Here is a 26,972-nt window from a genome sequence, read left to right as displayed (position 1 = left end):
GATGCCAGTTTTGTGCTCTACTCCCCATTGCTACAGGAAGCTCCCAAATTCCTTGGATTTGTAGGCAGGCCCATTATCAGTTTTCAACTCCTTGGGGATGCCCATGAAAGAAAAAGTCTGTAAGAGGTGCTTAATGGCATCATTAGATGACTCTCCTGTGTGGGCAGAGGCATAGACCTCTCCAGAAAAGGTATCTACACTAACGTGAACATATTTCTGCCGTCCAAATGACTGTATGTGTGTTACATCTGTTTGCCACAGTTCACAACTGTTCAACCCCCTAGGGTTTGCTCCCGTACTCACTGTAGGGAGTGCATGTTGTTGGCAATTTGGGCATGTGTCCACAATTGCTTTGGCCTGTTCTCGAGTGATGTGAAACTGACGAACCAGGCCAGGTGCATTTTGGTGGAAAAGCTGGTGGCTGATTTTTGCCTGTTCAAAAACATTTGGGAGAGTGGCCATCACTGCAGGTGCAGCAAGAGCATCTGCCCTTCTGTTGCCTTCAGCGATAAACCCTGGCAAGTCGGTGTGTGACCTGATGTGCATCACATAAAATGGTTGCTCCCGGCGAGTGACTAACTTTACAAGTTTTGAGAGCAATTTGAAAAGTGCGATGTTAGACACTTCTTGCAGTATTGCTTGATCTGCCCTGGATACTACTCCTGCCACATATGCAGAATCCGTAATCAGATTGAATGGTTCTGAGAACCTTTCAAAAACCCTAACAACTGCAGCCAATTCAGCAACCTGAGGTGAACCTTCCACCTCAGCAATGTCTGTCTCCCACTGCTGGGTTTGAGGATCCTTCCAAGTCATAACAGACTTCCCGGACGCATCTGTAAAGACAGTCAGAGCCTTTTTTAAAGGTCTCCTACTCTGAGCACTTCTTAATTTCAGAATAAATTGAACATCTTGTTCTAACATTTTGTGGGCAGGCTGGTGGACAGAAATTTGTCGTGAGTAGGAATCCAGAGCAAACTGCAACACTTCATTTTCTCAAAACCAATGTTCCAATATTTGCATAGGATTTTGACCCGATTTCAACTCAATTGGAATGTGAATGCACTTAAAGTCACATCCTGCTAACTCCCTGATCCGGGTCCTTGCTTTCCAGATCAGTTCTGCTACCAGCTCCTGAGGCTTTGTCATTGTCTTGGACCTTTTGTGACTGAGGAAAACCCATTCTATGATCAAGAGAGGGTCCCTCTTGTCCTGGCCCTTTTTAGGTGTGCCCTTTGCCTTAGGTGTTTATTTTTCCTCCCACTGGAAAATGATTCCATGGAGGTGTGGCAACTTACCTAAGATGATAAATTTGAATGGCAGGTCAGGCCGACATCGATTGGCCTGTTTTGTGGACATTGCAATCTGAACCTTTTCTAGAGCCTTCCGTGCCTCTGGGGTAATAGACCTAGGAGCACTAGTCCTCTCCCCCTTTCAATAAATTGAAAAGAGGGGCACAAGGTCTTCATTAGTCAGACGGAGCCATGGCCTTACCCAATTCAAAGACCCACACAACCTGTGGACATCCGCAAGGGTCTTGATCCTTGGATTGATTTCTAGTTTTTGAGGAACAATGGTCCTATTTCCAATTTCTAGGCCCAAATATTTCCAAGGTGGCATCTTTTGAATTTTCTTTTCCTGGAGCTCAAACCCTGCAGCAATCAATGCATCGATCGTTAGGTCAAGCGTATGTGTGAGTAAATCATCATTGGGGGCATACACAGGAATATCATCCATATAATGATAGATGATGGCTTTCTCTGCGGCTGCACACACTGGGGAAAGCAGGGAAGAGACATACCACTGGCAGATCGCTGGGGAAACCTTCAGGCCCTGAGGAAGAACTGTCCAATGGTACCTTTTCATAGGGGCTTCCATTGATGGTGGGGACCGAGAATGCGAAACACGGTGCATCGTCAGGGTGGAGGGGAATATTGAAAAAACAATCTTTTATATCAATAACAGCTAATTTCCAATCCTGGGGAAGCATTGTTGGGGATGGCATACCAGGTTGGGGAGAGCCCATATCTTCAATGACATTATTAATTTGTCGGAGGTCGTGGAGGAGCCGCCATCTCTTTTTGTTAGCTTTCTGAATGACAAACACTGGAGAGTTCCACGGGGACGTGGTCTCCACAATGTGACCCTTTTTCAGTTGCTCTTTCACTAGCTCTTCGAGCGCCTTTATTTTTTGTTTACCGAGCGGCCACTGTTTCACCTCAACTGGTTTTTCTGTTTTCCACTTCAATTTTTGGGAGGGGTGCTGTTATTCAATGACCACTGTGCAAAAATGCTGTGGAGAGTCTGGAATATCAGTTGTGACACCCCACTGGGCCATTAAATCTCTCCCTAACAAAGGTTCCGAATAATCTAACACAAACGGACGGATATTTGCTAATTGTCCATCTGGTCCCTCTATTTGGATGATGCTTTTGGATTGTCTCGCCAATTGCAGGCCTCCTACACCTCAAACGTGACCAGCAACGTTTTGCAAAGGCCAATGTGCTGGCCAGCCTTGTACTGGGATCACTGTGCAGTCTGCACCCGTCTCTACAAACATCTCAATGCGTTTTGACTCCCCACCCCCACTGACATTACACCATAATTTGGGTTTGTCTCTCCCAATAACTTGGACCCGGGTGATTGTGGGCCCTTGTTTTTCTGTGTCTTCAGGCAAAAACGGCACAGGGATAGCTTGTGCAACAATTTGTCTTTTGGGAAGAAACAGGGGTGGGTGGAAACAGTGCAGCTTGAGAACGAATTGCTCAGGATCTGATGTTGTCATTCCTGGAGCAATTTCAATCTCATGTGGTGTGTGTTTGGTGTCCCCAGTGATGATGTACTTACAACAAATTTGGTGCCATGTACCCTTCTGTTCTGGATTGACAGAGACAAAATGCCAGTCAGTGTCTTTCAGGTGGAATGCTTCTGTCAGCTGCAACCTGTGAGGCTCATTGACATTGAAGACGTGGTTAACATAGGTTCCCGTAAATCATAACAAAGGTTATTCTGTTGCACTTTCAACAGTGGACTAGCAGATGTGGTCTTTGAAGCATCTGCTTCACTTACAGAAATAGTAACATTACTGCGCGCTTGGTTTGTTTTGTTTCCCTTATTCCCTTGGCCTGCTTTTTGTGTCTGCATGCCTGGCAGGCCGGTGCTCCCCTTTCAGTTTTTTTGTTGTTGTTGACCCCCTGGGAGTGCTTGTAATTTTCCTCCGGTGCCATTTCTAAATTCATCAAATTGCTTTTTCAGGGGGCACTGGCTACTCCAATGCCCAAGGTTATTGCAAAGCAGGCATGGCTTTGTGGGGTCAACCATTGGTGGTCATCGCTGCTGCCCAGGGTACTGCTGTGCTGAGGGAATGAGCGCAGGGCTGGCAACGGCGACACGCTGTGGTGGTCTTGGCAGCAGCCTTGGTCTGGTGTCTTCAGCAACACTCATCAGAGGCAGTTTCCCGTTACAGACTAGAATCATATCTTTTAGTGTAGTGGGAGGTTCGAGAGGAAGGCTCAAAATTGCCGCTCGACACTGTTCATTTGCATTTGTAAATGCCATTTCCTCTAAAACCTCTTCCCTTGCATTGTCTTTTTTAACTTGTATTTCAATGGCTCTAGTTAACCCTTCTACAAATTTCAGAAAAGGCTCTGATGGTGGCTGCTTAATCTTACTGTAGGGCTCAAAAGACCCCTCAGGTTGGAGGGAAAAGAATGCTTTTTCAGCAGCTTCCCTTACCTTCTCGAGTGCTACTACAGGAATCACAGTAGCTTGGATTGAGGGTGAAGACCACTGGCCTTCGCCAAAGAGATGCTCAATGGTAATTGGCATGCCATTAGCATCTTTTGCTGTGTTTGGATCAGCATGCAAGCCTGGGGGAGCCTCCTTTAACAGTTGTTTCCATGATAATTCCCATAATTTGAATTCTGTAGAGGTCATGAGGCATGAGAAAAGCTGTTTCAAATCATGTGGGACTACTATAATCCTACTCAATTCAGAATTTAAAAGGCCATGGAAATATGGACTGTGTGGGCCATACTCCTTCTGAGATTTACAGATCTCTTTAATCAATTGTCGTCCAAAGGAGCTCCAATTAGCAGTTGGGGCTGCTCGTCCTTGTGCTGCAGGCTGATACAAAACAGGAGCAAATGACAAAATGGGACCCTGTATTGGGTCTGCAGCTTCCTGTCCTGTATGCCTTGCATTGGAAGCACTGAAATAACAAATACAGGTTTGGGGACATGCAGTGGGTGTGCCCCCCCACCGTGGGAACCCGGCGACAGGGCAGGGACGCAATGGGAACAGGAGGCGGGAACACCTGGTGACGTCACATCGGCAGACGCCCCCTGGGAGGAGTAGAGGGGTGGAGCTGAGGGTACAGCAGGTAAGGGAGGTGGGGGGAAGGTATCACGAGGAACAGGAGGAGAGGGGGTTGGGGAAGGAGTTTTGGGATACCTAGGGAAATCTTGGGAAGAAGACGACCAGGTTTGGGATGGTGCCACGTGGCATCCTCCATCTTGTGTACCCCCTAGGGACTGGGGGCCATTTTGGGGATCACTGCTCTCTGAAAAACTAACATGTGCTCTGGGTTTCAGAGCGGGGGACACAGGGTTTTGGGACGTTTTCCACGAGACCTGGCCAGGGCCTTGTGGACAAGGGAACTCAGGCATTTTAACCTGCTCTGGGAGTCGACTTCCCAGCATATGAGCAGGATTTGCTCTCTTTAAAATACCAAGTTTTGGGGTAAGAGGTTTAGGGCTGGAAGGGAGAGAAACAAGGAGAGCAGAGGTACATGGCTTGATATTTGGCTTTTTCTCCAATTCCCTTTGCTTGAGTAAGGCTGTTTGAATTTGTAAGCTTCAGAACACAAATTTAGCTGAAGATGTATTCCCAGACTGTCCCAAGGTTATCAATTCATGCCCTACTTTATCCCAAAATTGAATATTGTGGACTTCCTCAGGAGAAGTTTGTGGGAAGTGTAGAAAAAGCCACCTTATAAACTGTTTCAATTTTCCTTTAGAGAACTTTACATTTGCACTAACTGAAGTTCCAATAATATGGTAATACACCCTTTTTTGTGCTGTGCTTTAACTTTGAGCCCATCTTAGATGTAAATGGCACAGAACACAGTCCCGCCGACCGAATGCAAAGCCAAAATCAGCTACCAATTTCTAAAAAGACCACGGTTAAAAGGCTATATCAGACGAAAGCTTTCACAATGCAGCTGTACTGCTTTTAAAACTGCCGCGGCAGCAGCAGCAGTGAATCAGGACCCACCCTGGCTGCGTGGAGAGACAGACTAAACCTCCCCCGGCCGTGAATGCAGCCACCCCTCGCCACATGGCAAGCCGAAACCGGGGCTGCCCCGCGCCATGTGTAGGGAGCACCTCTGCCCCCGCGCACCGAGAGAGAGCTGCCTGCACTGCCGGGCCGGGGGGAGGGGCAGGCAGAGCTGTCCCGCTCCTCCGACTGACGGCGCGAATTCTAAAAACAGCAAAAACACGCCACAGAGTTAAAGCTTTACACAGGGAACCGCCTTAGCTTGGCAGGGCTGCGCAGCCTAAATGCAAGAGCAAAAAAAGAACAAGTCTCACAGCAGAGACGGAATTTGAGCTTCTACACCCCCAAGGAGCAGAAATACTCACCGAAATCGAAGCTGTTGAAGTCCAGGTCAGGCAGGCTGGTCTCCTCACTTGAATAGGACCCCTTGGGCAGGAGGGGCTCCCCTATTCTCCCCTGGAAAATTCGCTCACCAGAAAGGAGCTGCACTTTCCAAAGGCGCTGACCGTTCATCGAGGCTTCTTGTGGGATCAGTCCCAAAGTCTCTCTTGAGAGCTATGCAACCACAGCTCTTCCAGTGGAATCTTAAGCTGCTGTAATGCTTTTCCAAGGTTCTGAGATTCCTTCTGGGGTGGCAGGTCCGTGCAGCCTCACGTTGGGCGCCAACATATAGAATATTAATCCCGATGTTTCCGGGTGTGGTGTGCCTGGCTTTGTCTAGCCCTCGCTGCTAGACCAAAGGCAGCAGCTGTGGCGTTTCACCCCAGAGATACCTTTGGCCGGCTGGATGCTGCAGCTAGGCACTTGGAACAAATCCAGGCAAAGTAGGAACTCAGTTTACCTCTGGTGGAAGAGGTTCAGGCGACGGTGAAGAGAAAAGAGAAGGTTCTATCGTAGAGTCTTAATCCAGAGTTTTATTTCAGCATGGTAGACCTCTGAATGCGGTAACAGCTCGCAATAGAACTCTGGGCCGCTTGGTCTTGTGTCCTTTTAAGCCCCAGGGTCAGGGGGAGGGGAAGGGACAGGTGAGGCACCAACCAGGTGGGAGGAGGGGAAGGCTCAAGGGATATAGACGCTTGGACAGGCCAATGAGCCCAGACCTGAGGGACATTTTTGAACTTCTGCCAACCACACGACGCCCCTGCTGGAATGTTAAGATTGATTGACAAGCTCTTAGCAGGAGGGCAAAAGGGGGAGGGGGAAGGTTGGCACACCTGGGGGAGTTGGGATAGGTGAAACACGAAATCACACTGCAACAGTGATTCTTGTAGGGAAGGTGAAATCACAGTTCTGTGCTTAGGAAGGTAACCGAGGACTGAAGAAGTCCAAAGATCCATGACTAATAAATGTGAGATACTTCACTTCTTATTTTTAACACGCAGTATGTATTTTGTGGCTTTCGTTTGTAATTCTCTTGAATCTTCCCAAATTATTAGCTGATGGACAAATTGAGATTTTTCCAGCAGGAGAGAATTCTTCTCTTTATATACAGTAAATATAGTGAGGGGAATAAAGAGATGATTTAGAATAAGTCACCTTTTACAGTTCAGAGTTTGGATATATGAAGCTTAAAAGAGATACTTGAAATTTTCTCAAAGATTCTGGTCATCTCAAAGTAGAAGTCACTGTAATTTTCCTTCCATTTTTAATGTCAGGTAAATAAAGACTAGTGAAAATAATTGTTCTTGGGGAATGATCTGGAAGAGGATTTGTTTTAAAGAATTAAGTTATGAAATCTCTGTATTTAAGGGAATCAAATATAAATGTATAGACCGTATTTAAAATTCTGGATATTTGAGGGAAGGTATCAGGGCACAGTAGAAGAGGGAAGACTTTAGTAGTCAGGAACATAAGAATAGCCTTTAATTAAACAAAATTAGAAAAATAATTTGTATAGCTTTAGAACAATAAAATTTTTTTAAGTTTGTCTTTAGGTCAAGTGCTAAAATATCCCATTTCTGACTTCTGCAAGTAACAATCAATTTATACTAGCAAGAGCTTGATTTTAAAAGTACTTAGGGTTCTAGAGGTAAAACAACACAAATATGTGGCATGCTGCCACCTCTGCTTGAGACTAGGAGGTCACCAGCACATACTGATGTTCTAAGTGCTGTAGAATTTATATATTTACATATCTGGACTTGCCCCACTGAAATATACAGAATCATACATTTATTCATGCATGGTGTGCACAAACCAGCATGGGGAAAAAGCTGTTTACCTGAATGAATACTAAGAATGAGGAACACTGGAATATTTTTTCCCTATATACACCACTGTTCTGAATCACTGGATTGAGAATTGGCTGCATATCAGGTCTCAGAGGGTTGTTGTCAGTGGCACAGTCTACAGATGCCTGTAGTTCAGGGGTCTAAATCCAGTCTTCTTTAACTTATTAATCAGTTGGATGAAGGGGTAGAGTGCCTCTTCAGCAAGATTGCTGACGCATAAAGCTGGGAGGAGAAGCCATACTCCAGAATGTGTTGAATGTGGTTTATCTTACTTTGAAGTAGACTCATAGAATTTTATAGAATTAGGATAAGTAGGGGAACATCCAAGGCACTTAATTTGCTGTTTAAACTAGTGCAGCACAGGAGCCGTAATTGATGGCACAAAGAAATGCTGGCTGCCATGGGGATGAAGAAGTAGCAATTAATAATGGATAATGAAAACAACAGTTGCTCACAATGGCTGATTTTACAGAGTCAGGTTTTAGAGGGAGCTCTATACTCTGTGACTTAAACAGTCCTTGACCTAACAAGTATATTAATAGAATGAATTGGTCTGTGATAAAGAGAGTTATCTCTTTATCCGGACTGAATGGTCTGAGTGAGGTTGATTGGATGAATGAGACATTCTGCTTGAATCTCTTCAATGGGAGGAGCGCCCAGTGCTGGAGGTGAATGAGATCAATGTGATGCATGGTGTGTGTGTGTGTCTAACTTGAGGGTTGCGTTACAGGAGGATGGTGGAATTATCTGGTTTCCTGCATGAGTGGTTTCCTGCAGAAAATACATACCTTAAAAGTGCGTGCATGTTTCCAGTGCCCTGCAAAGCTGGAAGAATGTGCCTAAGAATGAAATGTGTGAGAGCTGGGATGTACATTGTGGTGCATTCTTGCTTCTGTTTGCTCATATGATTCTGCACTGACTGACAGATAGGCAACTACCTCTCCTTTCATGCTTCTTCCTAGATGTTTTTTGTATCCTTAGCATAGGTCAACCTGGCACAAACTACTGACTGCCCATGCAGCAGAGTTCTGGGCTCTGTCTGAAATGATTTCTTGCATTATGTGCTTAGCATTTTTGGATCATTGAATTTCTTTTTGCTAGGACATATCTTTATGAACCATGCAGACCAATGGTTGATGACCTCTTCTCTCCTTCAGTGTCATGTGTGTTGCTTATCAGAGGAGAATCAGTGCACTATTTATTAAGATTTTTCCAATTTTTATCTTTTATGTGAGCTGAGTTATGCACAGATGTGTTTCTGATAGTGAATGAAGCTGCTGTTTACTAATAACACAGTGCTGCAGTAGTCCTTAATTTTAAATGACAGGAAGTTTGTAGTATGAAAAAATTTTGATGTGTATATAAGCTTTTCTTTCAGCCTTATATTCCCCATTTACTTCACTCTCTGTATATTCTTTTATGCCTAATAATTAACACATGACCTCAGTCTACTACTAAAGATATTAGTAAGACTTAATTTCTCAAATCAGCCATCTTTTACCACAAGGCTTATGCTTGTTCAGTAAAAAAGGAAAGTGAAATCAATGTTTTGATTCAACCTACAAAACTGTAAAAGCAGGAATTTGTTAATAAATGTAGAGGACAGAAATGTTTTTACCCATTTTCATTATAACCTACCATCATTGTCACCCATGTCTCATCTGTGTACCCCACCTTTTCACTGTTAAAATGTTACAATTTGCATCTTTAGAAAAGTATTACATGCAGGTGAGGAATTGTGTGATCAAGTGAAGGCAGAACACAGAAACACATGCATTCAATATTTAGGGCAGCCTGTTTCAATGACTGTGACCAAGATATGCATTTCTATCTAAATTTGCCAGCATGAGGAAGAGAGGTTCTATATTTGCCATAAGGTTGAAATGATATTGTTGCTATCAGGTAATTCTAATTCTTCTTCATGCATGAGTTATGGTGTTTGAAATTACCATCTCAAAACTTCCCTAGGTTACCTACTGTATGAATTACACAGATAAACAATTCTTACAGTCTTATAGTTCACTTGGAGTTTATCAGCTCAACACAGAATTGAGCATTAAACAAAGCCTCCCTCTCTCAAAAAAATAATGCAAAATGAATAAAACTGAGATGGCTTAGGGTCTGATTACATGTCTAGAATACCTTCACAGATCTTTCCTCTATCAAAAATAAACCTTTGGAGATGGCCCAAGATACAGTATTGTAAATCATACTACATTGTCTCTGCAGACAAAGGAGAGAAAAAAGAAATCCTTTTGTGCATACCTTATTAAATAATATTTTTAAAAAGTGTTGAACTGTTGCAGATGTTCCCATTTACTGTGCTATTCTGTGGGTAAGCACAGTCCCTCTGAAATAAATTGTGAAGTGAGAGAAAAACAAGGCTTGTCAATCTTCTCACCTGCCTTATTTGTATGTAAAATACACTACAAAACTTGTCATTTCTGTTGCACAGGAAAATTTTGGTGCCTGACTTGGGAGTTAATTTTAGAGTGCTTAAGAGTAAATTTAAGTTTTTAGGTAAATTAAAGGTAAAAATTGAAGTTTTAAGTTATAACTGAACTAGATTCAATTTTTAAACTAAATTAAATAACTTTTAAAGCTACTGTTAAAAATTGAATTTTAGTTACATTTAGCAGCACAATGATTTTTAATTTATGTCATGTACTTACACCACAAATTTTTAAGAGTCTTGTAATTTTCAGCATGTGGGCCTGAGTGTACCATCATTATGGTATGGGTTTGGAGATACCAGTCTGGTGTCTCTCTATGGGTTTGAGATACCAGTCTGGATTTTCCACTGGGCTTGCTTCCCATTCTTGGCATAATGTAAATGGTCTATGAAACTAAAGTGACAGATCTGCAAAGCTGCTGTGTCCTATGCTTGATGGTCTACTTGAATTTGGGGTAGAGTTTAGACCTTTTCATTTGCTTGTCAGACTAATTGGTTATAAGAAGTTTACACTCCTAGTCTACTAGCTGTTAAAAGTTGGGGTTAAAAAGAGTACTTTGCTTGTTAATAATTGCTAATTATTTGGTATTTTTTCAAGAATAAAGGAATTTTCTGACTTCAGCAGCACTTTGTGTTACATTCAATGCCTTAACCTTTCTAAAATGTATCATTGGCACAGCATAGTTGGCTTTTGTTCTAATTAATAGTTTTGAAACAGTGTTCCTAAAGATCTGGGAATCTGAAAGTTTGAGCATATCAAGATCCTTGTTTAGTACTTGCATCACTAATCCACCACGGTCATGGGTTCAATCTTCATACTTCATTTAAGATTTGGACTCGGTGATCCTGCTGGGTCTCTTTCAACTCAGAATATTCTGAGATTTTGTTTTTCAACTGGCTATATATTTGATTATCCTTTTTCCACCACAGCAATATTTAGTTCAAGTTTTGTCGTGCTGTCTTTGAAGATACTTTTTTCTTTCAGTATGTCATAATGATTCTAAAGCTGATTCTAATTTCTTAAAGTAGATTTGTTATGGTTTAAGCATAAAGCTGTTTTGAAACCTTGATCATTACATGCCTTCTTTTAAAATCTTAAACTTTGTAGAAGATAAATGGTGGCAAAGGAGGAGATCACTTTCATTTTGGATAGTGTTGTTGGTAACATTTTTAGTATGTGGGATAATCACTGAAGGCTCTTCTGTTAGAAGTTAACTTACAGACTTCTTTTTCCTTGTTGCGTTCTTAAGCCTCATGTTGCATTGTATCCCCTTGTTTCACAGTAATTGATAGGTCGTTTTAAACTGCTGTGTAGGCATCGACTTCTGGAATTTCTGCAATGCTAACACAGTTCTCCCCAGAGTGTTATTTCAGCCTTAATGACTTCTGCTGAGGTCTGTGAAAGGCACACTGGAAAACTAGTTTTGTGGAAATTTTCACTGTTCCTTTCACAACAGAGCCCTGCATTTTATTGCTCTGTGGGTAGAGCTTCTTACGTCATGCTAGCTTTCCACACCGGTTGGAGCTGTGGTAAGAAGCTCACTTGAAGTGCAAGCACTTGATCTTTTCCTCTCTGTGTGTAACATGCTTGTACACAAGCAATGAATTCCAGCTTGTCTGTCTGCAAAGTGTATTAAGTTGTATTGATTGGTTGGTTAAGCATATAGCCTAGTAAGTTTTCCTTTTGTTTCTTCAAAAAAGATATCATTTTTTTAAACCACTTAGAAGTTTATCAGATTTTCTTGAATGCATAGATGTTACCTGTTTCCTCTTGTGAAAGGATTAGAATTGAAATGAATTGCAGATTCCAAAAATCCTGCTAGACGATAAATGAAGTTAAGTAAGCAAGAAGCTGCCTGTGAAATAATATAGTTAACACTGCTTAAGCTATATCCAGAGAAAATGATCTTAACGGCTGCTCGAGTATTGATGATTGAAATTCAAGTGGTTAAAATCAGTTTTACAAGTTCAGACATTTATATTTCAATGCTATCACAAGGAATTATATTTGCAACCAGTTGGATAATTTGCTAATAAATGAGATACAGCACTCTTATTGACAAGCCACTGGAGACAAGATTTTAAACAGCGTTGTTTTCTTTCCAATAGTTAAAAATACCTCTCAATAGTAGTTGAGGAAAGCTAAGCTGTTAAAGAAACCAAACAATGATTAACCTTTAACCACTGGTTAACTGTAGCTTTTGCATGGTGATAACCATTTGATGAGGTAAGTGCCTGATGTTGTTCTGATGCCAATCTGTTGGAATGTTATTATTTGTTCATTGGGCAAAACAAAACTACTTTTGTAGGGAAAAATTACTTTTCACCTGGGAAAAGAGAGAAAGGACAGTATATGAAATGCTTTCAAAGAAATAAATATATGCTTCTGGGATATTTATGAAGCTCTGCCAAAACTTTAAGCTAAATGATAAGAAAGAAAATTAATTTTGTAACTTCTAGGAGGTCTTGGCAACTGACACCTTACACTGTTAAAGGTTCCTTTCAAATTAGTAAGTCTAAAATATTAAAATATAAGTCTAAATATTATGAAATAAAGTTTTGAAACTATTGAACTAAGTAGAAGTATTTTTTTCCTTGCTCCTTCACTTAATTTTAATCTCTTAGATGTATTTGCTTTAAGCTTTACTGAAATATATCAGCTCAACTTCTCCTCTCTGTTGTGCAGCATCTAATGGTAATTTGGTATGTAAAGCACTTTCAGTCTATTTAAGGAGAATATCCATTTTCCCAGAGAGACCTCTTTATAGCTTTCTGAGGACTACATTAACTTTGTAGAAATTGCTAGCTTCAAGATATAACAATAATCATCATCAATAATATTTGTACCAATATTATTGGATGATGAAATCCTCTCATTAGTATGACAAGCAAAACTTGTGTTAAATTTCAAAGGTCTTTTTTGACCCATCCAAAAGATATATATTCTTTATCATAAAGTAGTCTACAAGGCCATGTTAACTAAGACAAATATTCTGAAATAAATTGTCTATGCCTTTGTAACTTGGTTACAGATGGAGTGAAACTCTTATGTGCTGTTCCTGGCTCCTACTGCCTCCTGTGGAGAAGTGGTGGGACTGGGAGTATCTGGTCTCAGATCGTCTGAGATTCTGCAGTGACTCCCACTCATTTTTCTTGACAGAAATTACAAATAATAAAGGAAATCCAATGCAAATGTTGGTAAATGCTGGAATAGTATCAACTCAGTCTACATTCTTAAATGTCTCCAATTTCAGTAGAATTCACTGTGACTGTTTAGTATCATGTAAGAGGTTTAGAAGATATTTGTGATTTCATGTCCTTTTCTGGCTTTGAAAATCTTGAGTGATGCATCTAGTTTGCTTACAGGATCTTCAGCACATACTCTTTCCATAAATGAGAGACCACACATAAAAATTCAAGTTGGGAGAAAAAAGTTAAATATGGATGCTTAAAAAGCTTTTGCGTTTTCCAGGTTGCGGCAACCATAAAAACAGAATCTCAGTTGTGTTTTTTCCAAAATCTCAGTTTTTTTCAGAATCTCAGTTGAGTTTTTTTCACTAGGTTTATAAATATTGACTTGATAAAAGTAATAACTGGCTGTATTTGGACCCTGAGATTTAACTTACTGGTGGAATTTTCAGAAATTACTAACATGGTTTTATGTATTTATTTATTTGCTTCAATAGTAGCTATTATAACATTTGCTTGGATGCTAGCAGAGATGGATTTTTTGGAAGTATCTAATTCTGTAGTTTAACAAGAGATTTATTAATACTTTTAGGATAAGCCCCTACTTCCCAGCAAGTTACTCAGGTTGATAAATACATATGTCAATGCAGAATCAGTTAAATATCATGGATTTTAGTCTAAAATCCCTGTCTCTGTTTCAAGCTTGAATAAAAACTGTTTCACTATACAGAAATGTATTTGTGCATTAATGCTTTATAATTGTGTAGTGTAATCAAGGTGGAATGTCTTTAACACAGACTCCTATGCTGCGTGCCAGATTTTACACCTTAGCTTCTATCAGCTACTTCAGATTAGGAAATTGATGTGTAAGGTGTAGGCTATCATTTTTCTCTACCCAAGTTGCTGATTAAGCCCTCCTGCTGGTTTAGATCAAGGACAGACTTTGAACTCCTAGTTTTATGGCTCCATGATCAGGGTCTGTAGGAGATGTGCTTCAACAACACTTACTTACTGTTGGGAATTACTGTAAAAGTTTAAATTACACCAAGCAATTAAAGTAACTTCTTGGGGAAATACTCAGCTCTTATAAGAGAAATAGTTAATCCTTAAAGATCTTTTTGCATATATATATAGACCATAGAAGCTCTCAGAGGAGTATTTGAAAAGTTGCTATGCATGTGGTTGTTTTTGTGACTACTCAGTAAGTTTTACAGATCCTTGTTGTTGATTTAAGAAGGGTAGAGAAAGCAATTGTCGCAGAGTAATCTGGAAGTGCCTGCTGTTTGGAGTGGATGACCATGTATAAAATCCTGCTAATCATAGCTCTGCATCTAGTGACATGCTCTTAATAACATCTTTGGAAAAAAATAGTGCTTTATATCCTTGAATATCCTGGATTGTTCTGCTGGTTAAGGTTACTCTTCTGTGCTGTTCCTCAAAAGGATTTACAGCTTCTGTGTGTAGCTAATATCTAATTTTTGTGATTAAGTGTGATTGATATGTGTGTCACAAAAGGTGTACAGTGAACTGACTTTATAAGGGCCAGAATCTGTTTTAGCTAAAAATAATCTGCTTTTGGGAGGGGAAAGGGGTGGGGGAAACGCAGCTCTGGGCCGCAGCAGTGGTTTTTCTGCCCAGAGCCACTGTGTGTCAGAAATGGCAAGAGAGGCTTCCCATTGTAGTGCCCGTAGCGGCCCCTGCTGGCTTGCTCTTCTGATTGCACTTGGGGTGATCGCTTCGAAAATGAGCATCAGGAGAAACATGCTCCTTAACTTACTCCTCTACAACAAAGGGGACTGTGAATATTTTCCAACTGGTGTCAGCAAAGAAACTACAACTGGTGTCTTTTCCCCACCTATGTGGTTTTGTAAAACAGTTTGAACATTCTTGATTATAGTCACTACAGACAGAATAGTGAAGTTTGTTTTAACAGTCCTAACTGAAAAAAACTAGTTTCTTAATCAGCTTGCTGTTTTCAGCAACAGGTATGCAAGATGATGATGCAACAGGGAAAAGGCTCAGAAAGTTAAGTGTTGGGCAGTATGACAATGATATTCCTTGGGAATCATCATATAACAGGTGTGGATGGATGAAGTCTGCTAGTCACCAGGCTGTAATTCCAAGATCACCGGTTGCTGGAGGGAAAACCAAGGAGGTAAACAATCAAGAATTTTTCACTAAATACTGAAGTGAGTGGCCAGTAGGAAGTCTTATGTTCTGTGTCCAAAATTAATGTGAAGTAACTGGGCAGTTGCATCATGGCAATAAGAACAAATAACTGCATTCACCTCAGTAATGCAATTCAGTGTTTAAGGATGTTCTTGTCTTTGCATGTTTTGGATGTCTCTTGTATTTGCATGTTTTCAGTGTTCCACGATCTCTCTGCTGGAACAGTAGACTGCATTATATCTGATTACAGAAGCCTTCTGTAATTTGGTGAAGAATGCCCCACTGTGTCATAGGGTTAAGTGAGAATTATCACACTGTAATTTTGCCTTTTTATGTCTTCTCTTAGATGATTGTTGTACATTACCAAGATGAAATAGATGGGGGCATCTTCTCCACAATAAAAAATGGAAATGAAGCTGTCACATTCACATCAGCTTTTCCTCTGTCACCAGAGGTGACCTATGGTAAGAAAATGTCTATATTTATTTATTTATTTAAATATCACTATTGACATTTTCACTGTTACTGAAGAGGAACTGCCCTTTTCCCTCTCTCCTAGTGACAGCACATCCACCATGCCATCAGCAGATTCCCTCCACCCAAAAGGTCAGCAGCCCATCAGAGCTGTACAGAACCATTTCTGGTAAGGTACCCCTCTTTCCCAAGTAATGTGAAAATGAACTGTGTATGAAGGCAACTAACACAATAGTGGTTTATAAGTAGGACATAAATGGTGAATTTAGACATGCGAGTCAGAGAAACAGATTTTAGCAGTCCTATTTAAATCACATCAAAAACAAATGAGTAATGAAGAATTATCCAAGAAATATTTAATACCTTCCACATTTTACCTGCCAACAGGAGTCCCATGTTCACATTCATTGTGCAAATTTAGTGTGAAGCAATTAGGCAGCTGTGTCACAGAAATAAGAGGAAATGCAGCTCAGTGTTTGAGGCTATCCTGCTCTTGTTCTCTCTCTGTTTGCCTGGTTTCAATGTTCTTCAATCTTTTTGCTAATATTTGATGACACAAAATACTACTATCAGGAGACTTGAGTTCTTTGTGATTTTAAGCAGGTTTTGTTTCCATCTCAGGAAAGACAGGTGATATCCGTGTTACCATCTTTTCAGGCCAATGAAGCTGACAATAGAGCTTGACAATAGCTATGCTCAAGTCAAGGAGATCCTTTACCAGAGGAATGGATGTTCTGGAGGGTTTTTTTTGCCATGATACAATTTGTAAATGTGCAACCATGGGAAAGTAGTTGGTAATGGATGATTACATATTTAAAGATTTAATATGATCTAACTATGATTTTATATTATAAAGGATGATTTTCAAGGCCTTAACTCTTTGCTACTAAAAATAGCAGCTAAGCTACTGTTACCTGTCACCTATTTTGTGCAAAATTATTTGAAAAATCTAGGATTTAAAGGAAAAAAGTATTTCTGGACTGCATCAGAAAGTGCTGAACATAGCAGGAAGCCAGCTAATGTATTTAAAACCTGAATAAAAATCACAGGCATTCATTTTATGCATAACATATGTTCTCATGAAAATTCATATATATTATGTATAGTTTTACTGCTTAGGCTATGACTGTCTTCTCCAGGAGAATCTTGATAGTAGACTTTTCAATAAATTTGATGACGGGTTTTGATGCAATAATAGTATTTCAGTTTTAACTTAAAAAACCCTTTATGTTCAATTTGCCTCGCTTAATAGTTGTCAAAAGCAAATAACATCAACACAGAATAAAACTATCTTTAGCTTTAGAAAAATCTTCTACCCAGTTCAAGACATCTCTTTATGGTTCTCCCTGCTTCTAAGTAATTAGTGGCAGATATCCTCCTGGTGACAGCTTCATCAAATAAATTATAGGTTGATCTACTGAACACTTTGTTGTTAAATGGTTTCTATTAATGTTGCTAAGAGCTAAGACTTGCCCTGGAAAAATATTTAGCTTTCAATGTGTTTCTCTATTTTTTTTGATTCTCCTGCTTAATTTTGATTCTCCTGCTTAATTTTAAATAATGTCATCTCTCAAATGCTGGTTTTAGATACTCAGTTAATGAAACACTGAAAATAATTAATCTAACTGTTAGAAAAGGAGGCAATTCTTCCTTTGAGTACTTGTTTTAAAATAAAGCTCAAGGTGTACTGAATGCTGCAGTTACGTGCTCATCTCCATGCAGCTTTGGTTTTAACTGTAAACATAATGTACTTTGATGTTAAAGATGTTAGTTGTTAGTTGTTAATTAGTTAAAGGTTAAAAGTGTATGAGGTGGGTCAGCTAGAAAACATAGTAAAGACACCTGTTGGCAAGCATCTCTTAGAAATGTTAATTGGGTGATTTTCCCATCAGAGCACAGAAACTTCTATTGTCAGAGGCAAGTAAGAATCATACTTTAAATGTTTTAAAATTTTCTCTTTTCCCTTCACTTCTACTGTAGTTATTGCCTTTATCTACACTAAGTATCCACTGTATCTACTTGCTTCTATGTCTTCTGATTTCTTTTACAAGATGTGCTTCTTATTTCTGCTACCAATCCCTAATTCATGCCCTGAGTAAGTGTTATGTTTTGTGTGTTGACGAGGCCAAGAATCTGAAGGGAACAGATGCAGCTGTTCCTGTGGTTGAGACTGCTTTAATGCACACGCCATAAAGGTGACTCTAACACTGTGCACTTTCCAAGAGTTCTTAACAGCCTCAATTTTTAGTACTTTCCCTTGCAGCCCACCTCTTCTTTTAAATGCTTACATGTTCTTTATTTTGGTAAAAGTCAGGAAACATACTGACTTCTTGAGAAATTTTCAACAGTGTGAGGCCTTTTGTGTCATGGACTCTGGAGTATTAATTTCTGCCATTAAGATATTACTACTTTTGTCTCAGTTCAGATCACCCTTGAATTCAAAATTGCTTTGTTCTGCATGTCAGCTTTGCTGTTTATCTGCTTTTTAAGTTACCAGTGAGGATGATGTAACCTGGTTACCAATTATCTAGATGTATTACTGTTTTATTTCCTCCCTGTTTCCTTGTGGAGAATTGCATTCAGTGTAAGTAGCACTTACCATATCAAGGGATTCTGTTGTGCTTTTAGAAGAGTACAAAAGTATATATTTTAAAAGAAAAAATAGTCAAGAATTGCAATAATTTCCAGTCCTTAAGTATAAAAAATTATAAAATTCTCTCTTCTTTAAGTTATTAATGTAAACTGCATATCTAGAATGCATCTGATTTTTAACCTGTGTACCTAAGGACACTGTTTTTAATAAAGTCTTATAAAATGAAGCTCTATTATCCCTAGAAATCTTAATTTTCTTTCCAGGTAAAACCACTTTGCTGGGGAAAGTCAGTCTAGTAGTGTTATGTATCTGCCTCCCTTAAATTAGCTATGCCCTAACTTCATTCTCCCTGTAGATTTATTGGAGATGTCCTGCCTGCAATATTTCAGAGCCTTGTTCTTTATCAAACAAGTATATATTTAACCTCCCTCAGTCTGCATGCATGCAGTCAATTTTGTGTCAGCACTACTGCTCCAGTGATCACTTGCTGCTATGGTTTCATGGCCCTTTTCTTCACTTTACGTAGCTTGAAAGTAATACAGCACCCACAGAGTTCATTCTGAATTGTGTTTGAAAGACACCTTGTTTCTTGAGATGAACCTAATAGTCTATAAATTGGCTAGTGGCCTATAAATTGGCTAGTTTTATAAATACCCCTCAAAAAATAGGGCTGCTCCACACAGAACCCAGATACAGCTCTCTGGAATTTTACAATAGCTGATGTATATTACATGGGAGGGAGAAGGAACTGAAGTGAAGGAACTGAAGCACTATTTGTAGGCTATTTTGAAACTTATAAAGGCTCTTTTTTCTTAAACAGCAGACAGCTAATCTAAGTCTCTTTGTATATAGAAGTAACGCATAAAAGCATAGCAAGCTCTTTGCCAGGGGACTGAATGCTGGCTCGCTGCCCTGCCACTCCACCCCTGAGGCTAGATGTGAAGAACTGCCCCTTCTTCAGCCCTGGTCAAAGCATAGACAGAACTTTGCAGAAGGTCTGCATTCACAAACAGGCACTGTCTTGCAACAGAGGGGAAGGATCTGTGGAACAAGGGAAGATTGTCTATAATCCTTTATCAAGGATGTACTGACAAAGAGAAGACATGATGTCACTTTTTTCCATCTTTTCTGAACAGCCTAACTAGACATGTGTAGTTCAAGCAGTGCAAATGATGGAATGAAAGCATTGCTGCCTGTATAAGGAATCTCTGAGCCTTCACCCTAAAGCCTTGCCTTCTCATCTCTTCCATGGAGCTTGGACTATGTACTGTACTCAAAGCTTGTGTATGAGCTGCATCTGTTCTAAAAATTTTAGAAAGGGCAACTTTTCTCCTCATGCCATCATGGAACTCTTCAAGACCTCATACTGGAATATTTCCACAATTTTTCTCATACAGACTCTCTTTTTATCTGACAGAGACATTGTAGCCCTAATTTTTCTCATTTAATAACAGAGACTTTTTCTATTACATCATCCAGCAGAGTGATGACTGTTTAATAAATGTATTGGAAGGCAAACCCACAACCTAACAGCCTCATTATTGCATAATTCTATTACTGATTAGAATTTTATACTGTTGTGGTATCATACTGTATTGGAATATAATCCCAATATTACCAGGTGGAATGTGCCTGGCCTCGTCTGACCATTGCTGTGGTGCCAAAGGCGGCAGCTGTGGTGTTTCACCTCAGAGATACCTTTGGCTGGCTGGAAGTTGCAGTTAGGGACTCGAACAAGTCCAGGCATGGTAGAAACTCAGTTTACCTCTGATGGAAAGGCTCCAGGCTAGGTGAAGAAGAAAAGGAGACGGATTCTGCAGAGGGTTTAATCCAGAGTTTTATTCCAGAGTCACATATGTCTGAATCTTGTAACAGCTCCACAGAATCCTGACCGCATGGTCTCCGTGTCTTTTAAGCTCAGGGGCAGGGGGAGGGAAGGGACAGGTGAGCCACCAACCACGTGGGAGGGGGGGAAGGCTCAGGGGACAATGACACTTGAACGAGCCAATGACCCCAGGGCTGAGGGGCATCTTTTGAACTTTTGCCAATCACACAATGCCCCTGCTGGAATGATAAGACTGACTGACAGCACTTAGCAAGGAGGCAAGGGGGAGGGGAAAGGAGAGGTTGGCACACCTGGGGGACTGGGATAGGTGAAACAGGAAATGGCATCACACTGCAACAATACTATTATTCCAGGATTGACATTTCTTCCAGTCACTGAGTTGCAAGGGAAATGATACATACTGCTTAAGTTTTTGATTTAAAAAATATCAGGGTTCTAAACTGAGAGTCAGTTTGGGAATAAAAGTGAAACTAATTTATGGAAGGGAAAAATTCCCTGTTAATGATGTGCAAAAACTTTCTCCATAATGTGAAAAGCTTTCATATAATATTCATTTATACCAGTCTTTCTCTCCTCCTCTTAGCTGTTTTTGTAAGATATGCATGTCCAAAGCAAGTAATAGATTCAGAACTTTTCCAGGCATCTGGGTTCATTTGCTTAGAACATCAATGCATCTACTTATGTGAATGGTTAACATAAGCTCTGTCCTCCTGGAAACAGGTGCATTTTCATTTTTGCTATTGCAATTTTTGTGTTTAGGGTTTTTTGGATGTTTTGTTTATTTTAGTGGGTTTTCATTGTTTCTTTGTTGAGGCTATCAATGAAAAATAAAAAATACAAGCAGAGAAAGGAAATTTATGACTTAATGCAAAGCAGATACATCAGATTTCTGTTACATTTTCCATTGTCCTGCAATTGCCCTTGACATGTTTATGTCATGGCTGAATACAGTGTTCATCTACACAATATTTTTATAATTAAACACCTAATGTTTCTTAATTGGTGTGTTACTTTTTGAGCCAGATCTTATGAGCTCTCAGAGAACCCATCACACCTGAGATAACTCAGCCACCCAGAATGGCACAAAAATTAGCAGGATAGTTTCTGAGGTAGTATTGGAAACAGAAGAAGGTTTAATAAAAGGCAAAATAGCAAAGCTCTTACAGAGAAAAAACTGAGGCAGGGCAAGAGGTCCTTGCTCCTGCTAAAACACCCCACAAAAGTGATTATTTCCTTTGTTCTCTTCTTTTTCTAGTGAATTACCTAGGTGGGACCTCTTGGCCTCTGTCCAATTAGGCAGCCCCAGGTCTGAGGTGAAGTCCCAAAGGTCCTATGAGGTGTCTTTTTACCAAATTGAGGAGAGAAACTTTTGGGATTTTTGCCTTTTTAAGCAGACAAAGAATAATTTGGTAACTCCATCAACAGGGGGCACATTCCTACACTTAATTATTATAAAATTCACCATTTACTAGTGCATAAGAAGCCTCCATAGGCTTCCGGAGCAAGCAGGAAGTTACTTGGATCTCCTGTTGGGATTCTACCAGCATAGACTTAATGAGGGCTTCCAGAAAGAGCATTTGGAATGCTGTAAAACAAAATCATAAATGTTCAGAGACCACTTCTTGGTTGTTGTAAACACTGAAGTCAATATAATATACTATGATCTATCACACTTTTCTATCTCTGGGTAACTTTCATTGAGACATTTAGCTCAGTAAAACTAATCTTTATACAAAGTTTTTATTGCAGGAAGGTTGGAGATGACTTGATGTGTTTTCAAGTCTTTACTGTCAGAGATCTCCTTCCCTTTGTGCCACTGATTATAATACAGTTCTCAACATATCTTTCAAATACAATCATGGAAATGTATTTATTTGGTCTGCGGAGAAATAAGCAATGCTTATTATCAGTGATTTCACTCTTGTAGTCCAAATTCACAGAAAAAGTAATAATATTCCATCTCATGTGCTAAAAAGCTTAACAATTTTATTTGGTTTATATCAATTTGAATGGTGGAAAAATATCTTGTAACAGTAGAATGAAATCGAAACTGAAAATAACTTAAAATACTTTTAATCTATGCCTCCACTGAGTAGTATTAACTACAATCCTTACAGTGTAAGTGTCTACAACTGAGCTATTTGATAATCAGTGGTAATTGAGATTTCCCTCCCCCCCTCCCCCCCCCCCTTAGTTTGGCTAAGATTTTCATGGGAGGAACTCTCCTAGTCAACACAACTTCCCAAAGCTTTAGAGATGAAATGATTTAGAGTTTAATCCATTTAGCTAGCTAGGTTTTTTTACAGCTATATGTTTCTACATAAAACTTAAAAAAAATCTGTACATGTTTTAGCCACTCAGCAAACATTCCAATATGTTATTGATTCAGAGGAGAATGGAATATTATTATACATAACTGAATATAAAAAGCTAGGGCGTGCCAAGTCCATGGCAGATAGTATGTGATGATAAACCAGTGGGACAATATAAATGTGTATTTTCTTTGGCTGATACATTAAAGCTGACAAAATAGGCCACTCTCATTACTGGATTTTCATAATAAAACTCATTCTCTAAAATATACTCTCTCTTCCACTGGTTTTGGATATGCTAGGTTGATAAAATATTCCGGAACATGAATGCATTTTGTTTTGTAGCCAGTGTTGTATCTGATCACAGACTCAATAATTCTTCAAATCTGATGATTATGTTAAGACAAAGATATTTCATGATTAGTTGTTCTTACAGCCCCCTGAGCTAAACTTCTGCAAAGTGACACAGTCTACTGTGACCTACATGTTGAACATCACATTGAAATAAGAAAAATTTAAGTACTATAGATGGTCATGGAAAATACTGTGCTAGTAGAATGCATAATCTAGTGCACATGTACATAATTCCATGTGCAGCTTCTCTGTAATACTGAAGAATTTGAAGGGGGAAAAAAAGAAGATAGGTGTATAGGTGTGTTTGGAGTTTTTTTCATGAACAGGAGGGGACTGCTGGGATATGTTCCTTGAACTTTTATTGCAGCATCAGCCTCGTTGCATGGTTAAGACAATAGAAACATGGTAACAGCTCATGTACAACCACCACCAACCAAAGATTTCTTTGTTACAGAGCATTTCAAAAACTTTCTATCCAATAGCATATTGCTAAAGCTAACAGACAATTGTTCTAGCCAATCACTAAAAGTACATGTATGCCTGCTTCACACAATGCTTGTATGTATACCTTCTATTAACAATATACAATACACCATTATTAAGCTTAAAACCTTCTACTATCTTATGCTACTTCTTATGCTATCCTATGTTAACCTTCTACTAATATGCTTATCTTGGTAAGCATATTTTTCTGCAGGCTTAAGGTCTATCTTAGCCAAGACTAAAACTCAAAAAAAACCTTCTTACCTTTACTATTTCCCACAGATAGGTTCTTCAAACATTACATTGAAGAGATGTTGTGAAACTATTCACTGTCTCCTCTTCCTCCCTTGCTTTTGTAGCAGGATTTGCATCTGGACAAGACCACTGTGATCATAGATCAGAATGGGCATTAAACCATTAAAACTGCTCTGTTAAAACTGCTTTGTAGATGGAATCAGATACTGATTCCATCAGTATCTGTGTGTTTAATTTTCTGTGCAAGTATTTACATTGGCTTGTTTGTTTGTTTTAATGGATGACTTTTCATTCTGTGTGGGCAAAGTGCTGATAGATTTGTAAATCAGAGAACTGAGACTGTTGCCTTAGAAATGGCCCTCTCAGAGGTCTCTTGGCACTGCCTGCATTATCCATTTGAACCAAGACACTTCTGAAAAGTTATATGGAGTCTTCTGCCTCAAGCAAATGTGAATTAAGTTTTCTCACAGGAAATGAGTATCCAAGTAGTGGAGACCCTAAATACAGAAAGAGGCCCTCTACTTTCTCATCCACCTGTTTTATCCTGAATTCAAATGTTGAACTGCATTAAAGGAATGGCAGGTCTTGTGACAAAAGTTTTCCTACAGGAGTTCATATGAAATAAGATTTTTAGCTTGGGACATCTTTAAAGTCTCTTGCATGTTATATGTCTTTCATCAATGGTACCTCAACAAGTCTTACTGGTCCTTGATCCCTCACTACTACCATTAAATCAAGCAACTGCTGATAGGTTCTTCATCAAGAATCTACCCACCCTCTACACACTTCCCTTATTTGGGGCACCACACTTTAATCCAGTTTGTCTGTTACTTGTTTTGTCTTGACTAACTTTTCATACCACTGTGAACTGTATATTAAACAACTTCCTTATTTCAAAAGGATTTATTAACTGAGAAAAAACTTGAAGTTTTGCATAAGACACATTTTTGCCTGTCGCAGTTTCATTCAGGAACCAGTACATCTGAAAGTTAAATTGTGCATCTTGCAGCTTTCATCTTTCCTGTAGCTCTATCCAAAGGCATTTCCTCTTGAGAGAAAGCAGTAGCATTATCTGGTGTTAATTTATTTTTGTGGTTGTTTTTGTTTGTTTTGTTTTTTTTTTTTTTTTAAATACTTGCCATACAGGATAACTGACTGTACTTGGAATATGCATTTATTAGTTGAAAAGATGATGGCACATCCAAGGATACTGAACACAGTTTCTTGTTATGTTCACTAGTATCAGTGAGAGCTCAAAAATTCTAAAATTCGGGCAATAAAATAAGCTGTATTGTGTTTATACAATGCTTCAGTGTTACTTGATCATGGTCTCAAAGCATATGTGCATCTTCAGTTAAATTTGAAGTGCACCCTGATAATACACTGGTGGGTGGTGGTGGTTTGGTTTTGGTTTTTTCCTCTTTCCTTTTTCTTGCTAAGAACTACTGAAAAAGTGATTACTTGAGTGGTTTTTAAAGCATTCTGTTTTAGAGAGTTTGGTTTCTCTTTCTTTTGATTTCCATGGGAAAAAGTAATGCATTTCCCCACATAAATCAGTAACTTGATAAATAACTATCTTTGTATATATTCATTGAAATATAGATGAATAATATCTTACACATATATAAAAAACCAAAATAATCTGAAGCTGAGAAATCCATCACTAATATTTTCTTCTTTTGAAGATGCAAACAATAAGTTATTGACAGTAACTTAAAAACCATTTTAATAGAAATACAGGATTGGATGAGCAGACAGCCTGGCAGATGTGTTTGTTTTTACACATACCTGAGGTTGCTTGTTTGCAGTGCTTGTGCATAGCATACATTTTTGAGACATCACTAGTTACTTTGTCTGGAAAAGGTTAAATTAACAAAAATCATGGGAACGGCTACTGCTCTTGCTATGATTCTATGAAATTTTTTCAACTTTTCCAGGATGAGGCCTCCTACTATATGACATGGCATTTCATGACTGATGTGCCAAATTATTCCATGTAGTTTGAGGGAAGCCCAAAGAAGAGAGCTCCAAAAATCTAAGTACAGCTGTAAGCACACATTTTCAAAAAAATTGCAGTTTTAAAATGATCCTGTGTTCGAGTGAATGGGAGGGTTTGTCTACTGCATTTACAAGTTAAAGATATTCTGCAGTTTCAGAATGACAGACCTTCCAGTGTTGAGTGGGAGCAGAGAGGAAATACATGTTCAGTTCCACTTAATTGTTTATAGTCTAAATTGTTTACAGTCATATTGCTGTTTGTTTTTTAGGATGCTGTTCTCCCCTATGTTAATTCTCTTCATGTTTATTCCCTCTTGCAGAGGATGAGAAAACGAAATTAATCTGTGTTTTTCTATGCCTGAGTTAGGCAAGTTATTTCACAAAGCCATGTATATTCAGGCACCTTGTAGACAAAATCTGAAATGAGCAATTTACTTGACACTGGCTCCTATGTTTCTGTCAATCATCAGAGTAGCAGGGAAACACATGACATTCCTTCACAAATTAGGAGTTTGCTGAATTTGTATGAAGGGCACGGCATAGCCACTCATCTTCAGGGATTCTTGCTGGAGAAAGGTGCATGTTACAATTCAAGCCCTACATTTTAATCTATTTTCATTAGAATTTGCAGTGTAATGGTTCTGATCAAGCCAGGAATCTTATGTACTATATCTAGGAGAACTGTACACTGTACCACCTGGCAGAGATTGAAAGATCTGATCCTGATTTGCTTTGCTGTGCCTGGAACAGCCATTAAATCAATTCTTCTTGCCAAATAACAGACTTTCTCCTTTTGAGATGGCAGTATCTTACACACTGACCTAAACCAAATCAGTTCCTCACTGGAAACATCCATCACTGCCTTTCCTTCTCTTCCTAACTGTTCTTTTGTGTGCGATTAGCCTTGCCCTTTCTATCTTCTGGCTTTAGAGTTTCAGACTTTTTTCTTCCTTGGAGAAGAAAGTCTCATCTGGTTGAAACTTTGAATTTGTGACAGAAGGACAAGCAAAAGGTGAGATTTTTGTTATGTGCCCTTTTGTTTGTTACTAATTGTCCATGTCAGAGGGATTTTCTTGATGAGTAGCCCCTTAAGTATAACTGAGTCTATTAGAAGGATCCATGCAAAAAAATCTTTAAAAAGGGTGAATTTGATAAATGCTGACAAAACTCAATTATATTAATACTTTTAATTACATTATTTCTGCTTAATTACATCCTTATAATACTTTGGAAAGTAAGTTTCTTACTTAACCAGCCTTCTTCATATGTCATCTCAGACTACTATTATCTTCTTTGTTAAATGTTACTCTATTCTTATTCCCATCTAATTCAGCAAGTG

At 39.2% G+C, this 26,972-nt stretch overlaps 1 protein-coding gene across 9 annotated transcripts in view; it reads left to right on the top strand.

Annotated features, from left to right (window-relative positions):
• TNS3 (tensin 3) overlaps positions 1–26,972 on the top strand; it is a 208,726-nt gene that overhangs the window by 140,580 nt on the left and 41,174 nt on the right. For all 9 annotated transcript variants that reach the window (XR_011679613.1, XM_071429877.1, XM_071429876.1 and 6 more), the window contains 3 exons: positions 15,129–15,304; positions 15,665–15,782; positions 15,878–15,961. Coding sequence is in view for 8 of the 9 variants with exons in the window: in XM_071429877.1 (XP_071285978.1) it covers positions 15,129–15,304; positions 15,665–15,782; positions 15,878–15,961 (378 nt within the window). In the remaining variant the exon portion in view is untranslated. The remainder of the gene's footprint in view (positions 1–15,128; positions 15,305–15,664; positions 15,783–15,877; positions 15,962–26,972) is intronic.

The sequence above is a fragment of the Agelaius tricolor genome, unplaced genomic scaffold (assembly GCF_023055355.1).
Source record: "Agelaius tricolor isolate 1412-34295 unplaced genomic scaffold, bAgeTri1.0.p SCAF_6, whole genome shotgun sequence".
Taxonomy (NCBI): Eukaryota; Metazoa; Chordata; class Aves; order Passeriformes; family Icteridae; genus Agelaius; species Agelaius tricolor.
The sequence above is the reverse complement of the archived record's forward strand: the minus strand, read 5'-3'. Positions and strand labels throughout refer to the sequence as shown.